Source organism: Cucurbita moschata, unplaced genomic scaffold (genome assembly GCF_002738365.1).
Source record: "Cucurbita moschata cultivar Rifu unplaced genomic scaffold, Cmos_1.0 Cmo_Scf00032, whole genome shotgun sequence".
Taxonomy (NCBI): domain Eukaryota; kingdom Viridiplantae; phylum Streptophyta; class Magnoliopsida; order Cucurbitales; family Cucurbitaceae; genus Cucurbita; species Cucurbita moschata.
The window spans coordinates 1,631,924-1,643,089 of NW_019268548.1; the positions used below are offsets into that span (position 1 = coordinate 1,631,924).

Genomic DNA, 11,166 nt, shown 5'->3' on the forward strand with positions numbered 1-11,166 from the left:
TTTTTTTTTTTTTTTTTTTTTTTTTTTGTCTTTTTGTATTATAAAGGCGTGCATCTCTTTCAAAATAAATGAATTAAGAGCAAGATAGTTTATACTTGCAACAATTTATTGTTTCAATCCAATATCCTTACAGCTTCCATACATCTAGGATTTGGGGATAAAGTGGATTGAAGATGCTGAAATTGAAAGATAATTAATAAATAAGAAAAAATATGTTAAACGAGACAAGAAAATGCAATATTCCGTTCCACGGCATATCCGCATATATACCTTCTCTAAGCTGCATAGGTGCTTGCAAACAGCATCTGGGCCACCCTTTCTTAAAAGTTGAATAGAAATAGAGGTAACAGTGTCAGCTTGTATGCGTCCAGCTGTTTTCTCTTCAACCCACTATTATTCAGAAGATGGGAGAAAAACGTTAAGAAACTACTACACTAGATTTTTATTTACAGCACAATATAATCAACGAACCTCACGAAGATTTGAAGATTTATAACCAAAAGTAGCATCTTTTGCAAACTCAGTGTCCCCCGCAGGGATAAGCCTGCATACATGACCATAACAAACAATGCAGGCTCACTAAACCATCATGAATAATCAAAATATACATTTAAAGGAAAAGAATGTTACACATCAGAATCTGCAACATAGTGTATATCGTCAACAGTGTAACGGCCTCCTTGGAAAAAGAATGGGCAGATGATCCATGCATCCACTACACCCAAGACTGAAATAGCAGCATCGGCTTCCTAGACAAATCAGACTTTCTCATGTTATGACAATTAAGTTCTGGCTCAACATTGCCAGGTAACAACTGAGATACCACTTAAGCCACTCTATATACCTCGGGAAAATGACCTCGTAAGGTTGAGTCACCTCTCAAAACTACCGTGTAGTCGCTATGCTTGACACACTTGGATGCAGCACGTAAATTAATGCAGATTTGTTCAACTAATGCCCCAGCCTGTAAAGCTTGTAGCATACTCAGTACTATAATTGACGATATTGGTACACTAGAAATTTATATTCTAATAGTACGGGAACAAGTGGTGGGTGGGAGAGGGAGACGGATTTCTACCTTTTCAGAACTCAGTGACCTTGAGTTGGTCAAGATAAAAAAGCATTTGGGTTTTTTACGAAACTGTTCAATAAGTGAATCAAGGGTCCTGCAAAGATCACGTGAAGATTAACCACTTGAAATTTACCTACTCCGGAGGCAAACGTACATTCTTTAGATTAAATAAGCTTGAAGTTCACAACACCTTACTTTACATTAAATGAAAAACAATAAATTCATTTTATAAAGTTGGCTGGTTCCTTGCTAAACAACTGTCCCACAAAACCATAATAGTGTCTTAGAAAGAATGAAGCTCACCATTCTGTTAAAACATCAATATCATGAACAGTTTGAGTTCCCGTTGGATCATCATCCAGCACAACCAAAATTTTTGAATTTCTTTCATTTAGTTGTTGAATATCAGCAATTACATCTTGCGGCCATTCAGGAGGAAGAGACCCCAACAAAGCTTCTTTCTTAAGAGTGGGAGGTTTTCCTTTAACCTTGACACCTGTAAGCGTCTCATAAACCTATGGCATCATATGGAACTCAGTTAGACCATATGTTGCAACAGAATCATGGATTTTTATCTTTTGTTCAACTCATTAAAATAAGCTGATTTCCACAAAACTATCTCTGGATATTATTAGCTGTCACATTTTTTCTTAGAAATGTGCTTTCAGTGAAAACAAAGTGATGCATGACTTCTCCATACCTTCACTACTCCAGCATCATCTTGACGACCCCAGCCCGCAGCAGAACCTGAAATACATCAAAACACAGATACCATCCTAAATTGTTGTGAAAGATGCAATTGGACTAGCACTGTTTTCAATAAGGAAGTTCTTGTTTTCTACTGTTTAATAAAACCGAGCAGAAGGCTGCTGAATTGGCCCAATTTTTCGTTTGTCACATTTATAAGAATATGATATTGTATTATCTGGGTTATTGAGTGAGTCATTATCTCGTATCATCAATCATGTACATTGTAATTGGATAAAAATGATTAAAAAAAGAAAGTAACTAAATAGCAATGAATGGCCACATTGTGCCATACCTGCCAGAAACAATTGATGTGCCGCCACGGATAAGTGTAGAGGAACTTTATGAGATGCACATTCCCGAGAAACAATGCCCTGTAGAATATAATTTTTTTTTATACAGAGAGATAATTATAGGATTACAATTTCTTCCTTTGAAGTCATCAATGGATATTTTGTGCTGACCAGGTCCTTCACAAAGATGTCAAGTGCGGAGTATGGTGTATAATCATCATCCAGCATATGTGGAACTCGGTTTTCAAACATCCTGCAAGCAAATGGGGGTAGAAGAATTTTATTACTATGGCAAATGGATGGGAAAACGTTATGCATTTAAGTTTCTTGGAGGCGGCCAACTCTGCAAGAATGATTATATGTAAGATTGACAGTCTAGCTTCTTGTGATCCCAGGAATGGTTGCTTTTCTATTATTTATTAGACCAAAGTTGTTAACAAGAACGAATGCAAACTCTTATCCAAAAAATAAAATAAAACAAAATAAAAGGATGCAAGCCTGTAATGGTAGGAACATAAAATAACATTGAACTGTTTTAATTTCTAACCAATCCCCATATTTGTTCAGGTTTTCGATCTACTTTGTCATGGTGATTGTTATTCATCTGTTCTTATTATTTATTTATTTATTTTTACACCAATGGGTTTTATTACTTATGAATTACGATAGATGATGATGCCAGACCTTCAGTGCCTACTCGATACTAAAATGAAAAAAATATATTTTAATTTGTTTACCAGATACAATAACTTGTACGATTCAGCTAGAATCAGGCTGTGCTAGCACTTCTTTTCCAATTCTTGTTAGTAGATTTTCTAGTTAATAAATAAAGGTATTGCATGATGAACATTGACAATGCACTCACAAAAACATACGTCTGTACAAGTTAGATGTGAGAATGGAGTGGCCGAGTGGATGGCTTTAGATTCAATTACCAAAATAGTGCTTACATCGGAAAAGCCAAGCAATGTTCCATTCTGGAATATCTGGCAAAAATGCCTTAAAAGATGAAAAATCTCACAGTAATTAAACAATGTTAAGATAAGGATGTACCAGGATGTTCCCTGACTATTTAGGATGACGTCAAATAAAATTCTAGTATTGAGACCAAGTCGAGCTCCAAATGCCATTGCCTCTGCACCCGATGCTATATGAACTCCAGCAAGCAATTGATTTACCATTTTCACGCCGCTGTAATACGTATGTGAAAAATAGAGGTCAGGCTAACCATTACTCAGAGAAACAACATAACCATATGAATGTGTAGTGATGACACGAAACTGATGGTTGACTGAAAAAAAATTTGAAGGCTCTGGTTAACACCCAAACGATCACATAAATGTGAGCCGATCAATTCTTGGAATATTGAAATACCTTCCCGCCCCGCAAACTCCTTTAATAACGTAAAGCTTCTCACTCAAGGCTGTTAACAAATAAAAACCAAATAAAGTGGCATGTCATCTTCTATTATCTGGCAACAAAACATGTCACATAATTCTTATGGCACTTTTCAGCTTCACTACCTGAGAGGACTGAACCAGCGCTCCTAAGAGCTTCATTTGTCCCAGAAGCCATTATCTGCATTAGAAAATAGCTATCATCACTTTTTGAGGTAAGGGAACCCAAAATTTAAAGGAACCGAAGTCATTTGAGAGACAGAAAGCACACCGTAAGGGTTCCCTGTGAGGCCCTCTGAACACCACCAGAAACAGGAGCATCAACCAATTTAAAATTCTTGCCCTCGTCTTACATATTAAGAAATGATGTCAGTTCAATCATCGATTAAGTATCAAGCATTCGAAGTTCGGCTGAATTTTTAAATCATGCTTAAGTAGACATATAATAAACGTCATGGAAGTACTTTAGAAAGACTCAGTATTGAATAGTGATTTAAAGTATGATGTTAGTTCAAACACTGAATGAGTATCAAGCAATCATAGTTTTACTGGAATTTTTTTATTCAAGCTAAGTAGACATATGCACCACTGACGTACTTCAGAAAGACGTAAGATTGAGTTTGCACAGTGATTTAGAATAACTTCAGTTGACGTATACAAGATTTCTCGTCAATTGCATAGTGATTTGAAATACTGGTCAATCTCTTAATAAAGAGCATTTATCTTAAAAATATTGAGTAAATTTCCAAACCATCTGTAGGACATACTTCCCAAGCGTTGTTCTAGTTGGCTCACATATCCAGGAGAAACTGTAGATGACAGAATAATCGACGCTCCATATGGAAGTGCTATAAAAAACAAGGAAATTATGGAATTAGTATCAGCTTGAATACAAGAAATTGTATGCTGAGAAGTAAGTGTACCAGAGATAGCCCCAGCTTCTCCATACAGAACGCTCTCCACTTGTGCTTCATTTGTCACCATAATAACAAGCACTTCAACATCTGAAAAAAGAAATTTTTAGGGAATAAGGAGAAAATGGCTCTTTCATTTTGTAAAATAGAATAGGATGGTGGCTCCTACATATTGTACATATATAATGGAAAACAAGATATGGAACCCAGGATGCTACTAAAGCCATGTATCAGTTTTCAACAGAAATGCTGATTGCCCTACCACTTAAGACAATAATGTTGTAATCCAACAGCTACAACATAGTAATTGGTTTTAAATGAAGTCAGAACACGTCAATTGAAGCAGATGTGAAGCTAAATCAACTAATAATTGCGATGCAAAATAGTATAGTTCAAATTACTTTGGATTTTTGTACTCGGTCAAACTTCTTAGAGTTTTTTTACTCTCTCTCTCTCTCTCTCTCTCCAATCTTAGAGTGCTTCCCAAGCTTTTTTTTCTTTTTAAAATTTTTCCACTATAATGTATTCTTCTTTCCTAAATCAACTAAAATCCATTCATGTTACCAAATATCCATCAATAGTCAGTGTATAGGCGCAAAAACAAAATAGCTCAACAACTTATAGGATTTTGATAACTTTCAGAGACCATTTGACCAGAAGACAAAGGACTAAGCAATCTGTAACTACATTCATACAATTTAACAGCAGCGGTTCTAGATATTCCAGTTAACTCAGCAAAACTACAACAATTCATAATGAATCATTGAAATTTTGATTAATCTTTATAGAAGAAAATTTGACGAACCCTTTTAGACGGATGAGCAATCCACACGTTTTAAGTTACACAAACAGTTCTTAAGAAAACAACAATTAAAAAAATTACACGATCAACAATTGGAAAATATAGGTTAGTTTTTATTCTCCTTATCTTTCTTCAGCAGACCTGCTAATCCTAATTTATCACAGTATATATTAACGGTGTATGAAATTTTCTGTTTACAGAATAGTAAAAATGAAGTGCGTTCAACATTTTTCTTTTCTTGATTTGTTCACCTTTACTAGCTTCTGCAGGCGAGATTCCAATCAAACCACCAGCATCAGAGAATTTAGTCAAGGTTGGTTTAAACACCTAAAATGAAGAAAAAGGTTCCTTTCAGCTTTTTTCCCGCTAAATGAACTAACAAATCCATTCTGGAAATAATGAAATAAATAGACAAAGATTGGAAATATATTACATCATAACCAATCACACAAAAATTTGATCTGATAAGGTGAGTTGCCATGCCAAATCCCATTGCACCAAGACCAATGAAACCCACTCGATTAACAGAGCTTGATTTCGAAATTATTTCATTTGCTAGTTGCTCAGGGCTGTATATTTCCGTATTTGCCGCGTCTGAAATATTTACTCCATATGCACCTTTCCATACCTGACAGATTTTCTCAACAATTAGATGGCACTTAAAATAATGTCATCTTGAATAGGCATCTAAATTGTGAAATAGCATGATTCAAAAGACCAAAATTCCATATTTCCCATTTTAACCTGTTCTAACGAACCGTCATCATCTCTATCGCCGTGAGAAGAACCTGAAAAGGAAATGAGCAAAGGTGATAGAGGAAAACCAGATTAGTACATATTGAGATAACCTCAAATATAGAGTTATTTTAAAGTTGCATCGTGTGTTTACCAAGCATAAGTTGCTGATGAGCACTTGCCAGGAGCGGAAGGGGAAAAGTATGCGACTTGGCCTTATCCATGACAATCCCCTTCAGCAAGAGAGATACCAGTAGTTGTGCCAAATAACTTAATTGATACCAAAAATAATAATAACAATGATTACTCGTATGTACTAATCACAAGTACAAATATATGTAATAATCACAAGTACAAATGCACAATCTCATATAAGGCAATTCTTCAGTAACGACATGACTGAAAGGTACAAGAGAAATAAAAGATCTTTTGATCTATAGATGATTTTGAACTTTATTATCGTTTAAAGGTAACTGCAATTTCTAACAATTACGAAGATAAGATAACTAATTCAATCATGGACCATTATAATAAAAAGATAGTTGATGACGAACACAATAAAAGCTAGACAGATTGCATGATATCTTACCAAATTTTGAACCAAATTTCTCAAAAACTCAGGTCTAATATTGCCCTTTAACAAGTGGGGAACATGATTCTTGAAAACCCTGCAAATGTAGACCACCCACCCAAAATAATGATACTATTAAAGCACTGGTAAGAAGATAATGAACAAATAAATAACATTGATTAACATTGTTAATCAATTAAGACTTCAATTTCGTACTATATTATTTTGATTAAAAAATTCACCAATTGAACAACATAGATCTTGTTTGGTATCACCACTATAGGAGAACGGACATATATAAATCTTTTGCTTAAATCATAAAGAGATTAATAAGGTGCTCGAGTACTGTGGGAGTTCCAGAATTCATTAAGGTATAGACCCCATATTTACTGTTCTTCAGAAATAAACAAACCATTTTCTACTTAACAAGAGATGAAGAACATATGTATATATATTTCCAGTATTGAACATAGTATTGAACTGAAAATGAAACGCCATACATGTAGTTCAATAGACCATCACCCACCAAAGATGCTAAACCCATGTACAGATCTAAATATTTAATTAACCATAAGGTAGCTATAGGGAACTAAAACTATAAACTTCTCTAAAGTGCACTTCAAATATTCTCCCTATAGTACTTTGAACAAGAATAATAAAATAATCAGGCAACTACAAGGAACTCACCATGAATTCCCAGCAGCATTTGAAATAATGTCGTAGATTATCCAGGGGTGAATTCCAGCTTTAATACCCAGGGAAATAGCTTCCAGTGAAGCCACAAAATGAATTCCTTTAAGGAGCTCAATTACCATATTTGTTTTACTGCAATGTGCATAAAAGCAGCAAATACGTCAAGGTGTTTGATTTTTGCTTAATCATCGATGGAGAAAAAGCCATCCTAATTATGCATAGACATGTTCCTGCAAACAAAAGATACCTTCCAGCATCAACTTCACCTTCAAAAATGAAAAGCTTTCCACACATAGCTGCAAGCACAATAATTTAAAATAGTTGATATCAGGACATGGTAAAAGGAACAAAGGTTTTGCATGCAAACATTTATACTGAGAACGAACCTGATAGAAAGGGTCGAGCTCTAGAAATTGCAGCTGCCCTACCCGAAGTTATCATCTGGGGCAGTTAATAAATAATCATTCAATGTGACGGCAAAGAAAATACCATTATCCAATTTTAAACAACAAAAACAAAGAGAAAAAAAATGCTATACATATAATAACTACCATGAGTTGACCGTCCAGAGCTTCAGAAACACCCTTAAAGACATATGCTTCAACAAGATTAGGTATCTCAAAATTAACTGCAGAAAAGGGGAAGTGACCGTCACAAAGGTATAGATCAAATGACTTGTAAATGCAACATTTCTAAAACAAGACACTTAAAAAATTAGCGTCAAAATTTTAACATATGAACAAGAAATGTCTTCCATTGCAGACTCTAACTTCATTTCTTTTGAGTTTTTGCTAGAGTTTTTCCCTATTTTCGAACACCCACCCTTCCTTGGATCTCTCTTGTTTAAACATAACGCGCCAGAAAAACAGTTCGTGCAAATACAGTTCCTGTAAATGACATGAAAAGAAAATTGTTCCAATTGTAGAGAGCATAATGTTGCAAACACTCTCTGCAACAGTACCATCTTTTAGGTGCCAATATACAATTGCTTGATAGTTGGTAAACAGAAAACAAATAAAAATCCCAACTCCACAAGCCTAACCAAAAAAATAAAGTCGCCCATTTAAAAAAGTTGGTGATAGATAATGAAAGTAATAGATAGGACATCTGATATTCACATTCCATCATCAAAGTACTGAGAAAGTTAGGGTGGAATTGCCTGTAGAAAGCTTTTTCGAGTTGTGGACATCCTTCTCCAGTAGAGTTGAACGGACAAGAACAACAACAACATCCTTATGCAACCCTGCCAATTAACAGAGTTAAGTACATAAAATAATCATATATGATACATCAATATAATATTTACCCAAAGTTCATTAAAATCGTGGCAATAAGTTTCAGATAAACCTGGGATAGCATCAGAAAAAGATAAATCATTTATCAGATTGAAATGACTGTTCAATACAAGCAATGCTGCAACATCTGCAAGGAAACAAAGAACCAAGTCAGAAAGAAATGTGTAAAGAGGTCATCAAAAGATATAAAGCAAGCATTATAAGTAAGATATACGACTATCTAATACAAGCAATGCCACCTCTTGTATTTATATGTCCAATTGCTATGCACGATGTTTCAATATATAGCCCATAGAGAAGCACTTCCTCAATATCTCGTTCAAACATTAGCTTTCAGGAATAAGATCACGACAACTTTTGTTCAACTTAAGCCAAGAGTTAAATTATATCAATTGAAGTTGCTTTTCATATTTCTACAAAGACACAGATTGCCTAGTTAATGACGAAGCTGTGATTTAGAATCGAGCATATATCCCTAGTCAGTGATTCTTTAAGCTATCCATTCCTTTAAAAGCAAGAATATAGTTAATTTAATCCTTGGCAATTCAAAACTTTCGAAAAAAAGACCATATTGTTTAATGGACTGGAATGGGGAACCAAAATGAACTGCATAGCTATTTTAAAGTGACATATATCAGTACTCCATAAGAATAAAAGGGACTTTAGTTAATATTAAACATGAATATCAATGAAATAAATGACTAAGATCCAACTCCAGACCCAAGTTAAACCATTCGATCTAGTCAAACCAAGGAAGGAAGCCCAACCAAAGATTCTATATTATAATAGAATAGAAATCAACTTAACCAAGCAAACAGTTTACCTTCCCCTGCCTCTACAGTACTGGCACAACTTATTCCCCCTAACTTCAAAAATTTATCTGTCAAGGCCTGATTTATCTGCAGACAGAATAGTAGCAGTTATTATGAACCTATCGCCAATATTCAAATTTAACACTGAAAGATAACCAAGAACAACGAAAATAAATGGCGGGATATCTGCAGTATCGAATATGCTGCTTAGTGTTTTTTAACACGAAACAGTTACTTTTACATATTCAAAAGTTAAGACGTTCGCAGATCATCTTTGAATCTACTTAGAAATGATTTTTTTTAAATGAAGAAGACTTATCAATTTAAATCGGTGAATACATGTATCCCCGGCTTCAATGAAACAGAATAAAATTTCCAAGGTTAAGCGCAATTTTTAGGGTTCGGGAATTATTTTCCAACAGGATTACTGTTTCTAATGTAAAAGCAGATGCATAACAACCCAATTTAATTAGTAGACCAACAAAAAAAAAAAAAGGTTAAAATATGAACATATGATATAACATTCACCGTTTCTTCATGAACGTGGAGAAAAACGACTAAGAGAAATGTAGATTCTCGTCTTTGAGCTTTCAGTTTCCATTACAAGTTCAATATTCGGGATCAGTTCTGTAAGACAGTACATATCACCAAAATTCACAACGACTCTGTTCTAACATCATGCTTTTCCACTCGACAAACTCAAATGGTAACAAAGATGATTGAACACACGACTCTTCATTTCTCCCAGAACTGACACTAATGATATTGAATGCATTCACTTCGGTTCTTCACTCAAACTAAACATCGGATAACAATCGAGAAGTAAAAGTGTCTACGTCTACTCAACAACAGAATCCAAATTGGAAGATGAAATAAGTATAACAAACCCGTATAAGTACCTCATAAGCTTTGACTCTGTAACCGCCACGGATTAGTGAAGTAGCCAATTCGAAGCTCAGACCATCCAAACCAATAAACCCAACGAACGCCATTGATGAGAGAGTTGAGCTGCTCTCAGCTCAAGACTGTGAATCTCCAAGCAGTTGAAAATTGAGATACCAGAAATCAGCACGTTGATCTGCGAGAACGAGAACAAATTGGGCCCTGAATTATTATTTTGTGATCTTTTATTGCTTTTCACCTGCAATTTTATGAATGCTTGCGTGTTACTGACGAGGATTGCCGCCATCGATAAACGAACTAATCTTCGTCAACGTGAGCAAAGAGCAATTTCTTGCTTCAACGCCTTAAAATTTTCTGTTTTTCATGGGGACTAAATTACAAAATAATAATAATAAAGATAATAATATTTAATTAAATTAAATTATAAATTAATTTCGAAATACTCATCTTTAATTTTACATAGATATATTTTTAATAATTGTTTCATATTTCTTAAAAACGTATTTTAATTTTAAGTATAATTTTTAAAACACTATTTTTTTAGTTTTTAAATTTTAACTTAATATTTTAAAATATGTTTAAAAGTAAGTAATGAAGTACGAAAATAAAAAATAGTGATTATAAATTTATTTAAAATAAATAAATAGTTATCAAACATTTCTATTCAATTTAAAATTTATATGTAACAGGCTAATTAATTTTAATTTTTCAAAAAGAAAATAGGTCTTATATTAAAAAATATATATTAGAACAAAAAATTAATATTAAAAATTTCGTCAATTAAAATAGGATTTATTAACTAATTTTGATTAAACCAAAACTAATTAATATGTCACTTTTTGTAATTTTGTGCGTCACTTATTTATATATAAATAATTTAACGATGAGATGAGTTGTAAAAAGGAAAAAAAAAAAAAAAAAAAAAAAAAAAA

The 11,166-nt window shown here is 33.8% G+C and overlaps 1 protein-coding gene across 2 annotated transcripts in view; it reads right to left on the minus strand.

The window, feature by feature from the left end:
• LOC111429808 overlaps window positions 1-10,562 on the minus strand; it is an 18,385-nt gene extending 7,823 nt beyond the window's left edge. Inside the window, exons 1-29 of one of the 2 annotated variants that reach the window (XM_023065823.1) lie at window positions 10,473-10,562; window positions 10,231-10,409; window positions 9,343-9,418; window positions 8,572-8,646; window positions 8,384-8,467; window positions 7,776-7,852; window positions 7,611-7,665; window positions 7,472-7,520; window positions 7,219-7,356; window positions 6,550-6,628; window positions 6,115-6,193; window positions 5,970-6,013; window positions 5,659-5,853; window positions 5,477-5,552; window positions 4,433-4,513; window positions 4,277-4,357; window positions 3,781-3,857; window positions 3,636-3,690; window positions 3,487-3,535; window positions 3,166-3,303; window positions 2,284-2,365; window positions 2,115-2,193; window positions 1,773-1,819; window positions 1,376-1,587; window positions 1,079-1,166; window positions 845-964; window positions 631-749; window positions 472-544; window positions 271-390 (exon numbers count right to left, since the gene is read on the minus strand). In XM_023065823.1, the coding sequence (XP_022921591.1) occupies window positions 271-390; window positions 472-544; window positions 631-749; window positions 845-964; window positions 1,079-1,166; window positions 1,376-1,587; window positions 1,773-1,819; window positions 2,115-2,193; window positions 2,284-2,365; window positions 3,166-3,303; window positions 3,487-3,535; window positions 3,636-3,690; window positions 3,781-3,857; window positions 4,277-4,357; window positions 4,433-4,513; window positions 5,477-5,552; window positions 5,659-5,853; window positions 5,970-6,013; window positions 6,115-6,193; window positions 6,550-6,628; window positions 7,219-7,356; window positions 7,472-7,520; window positions 7,611-7,665; window positions 7,776-7,852; window positions 8,384-8,467; window positions 8,572-8,646; window positions 9,343-9,418; window positions 10,231-10,323 (2,541 nt within the window). In that variant the 5' untranslated portion in view covers window positions 10,324-10,409; window positions 10,473-10,562. Of the gene's footprint in view, window positions 1-270; window positions 391-471; window positions 545-630; window positions 750-844; window positions 965-1,078; window positions 1,167-1,375; window positions 1,588-1,772; window positions 1,820-2,114; window positions 2,194-2,283; window positions 2,366-3,165; window positions 3,304-3,486; window positions 3,536-3,635; window positions 3,691-3,780; window positions 3,858-4,276; window positions 4,358-4,432; window positions 4,514-5,476; window positions 5,553-5,658; window positions 5,854-5,969; window positions 6,014-6,114; window positions 6,194-6,549; window positions 6,629-7,218; window positions 7,357-7,471; window positions 7,521-7,610; window positions 7,666-7,775; window positions 7,853-8,383; window positions 8,468-8,571; window positions 8,647-9,342; window positions 9,419-10,230 lie in introns of both variants that reach the window. The other variant, XM_023065821.1, reaches the window with a different exon arrangement.
• Between the last annotated feature and the right edge of the window lie 604 nt (window positions 10,563-11,166).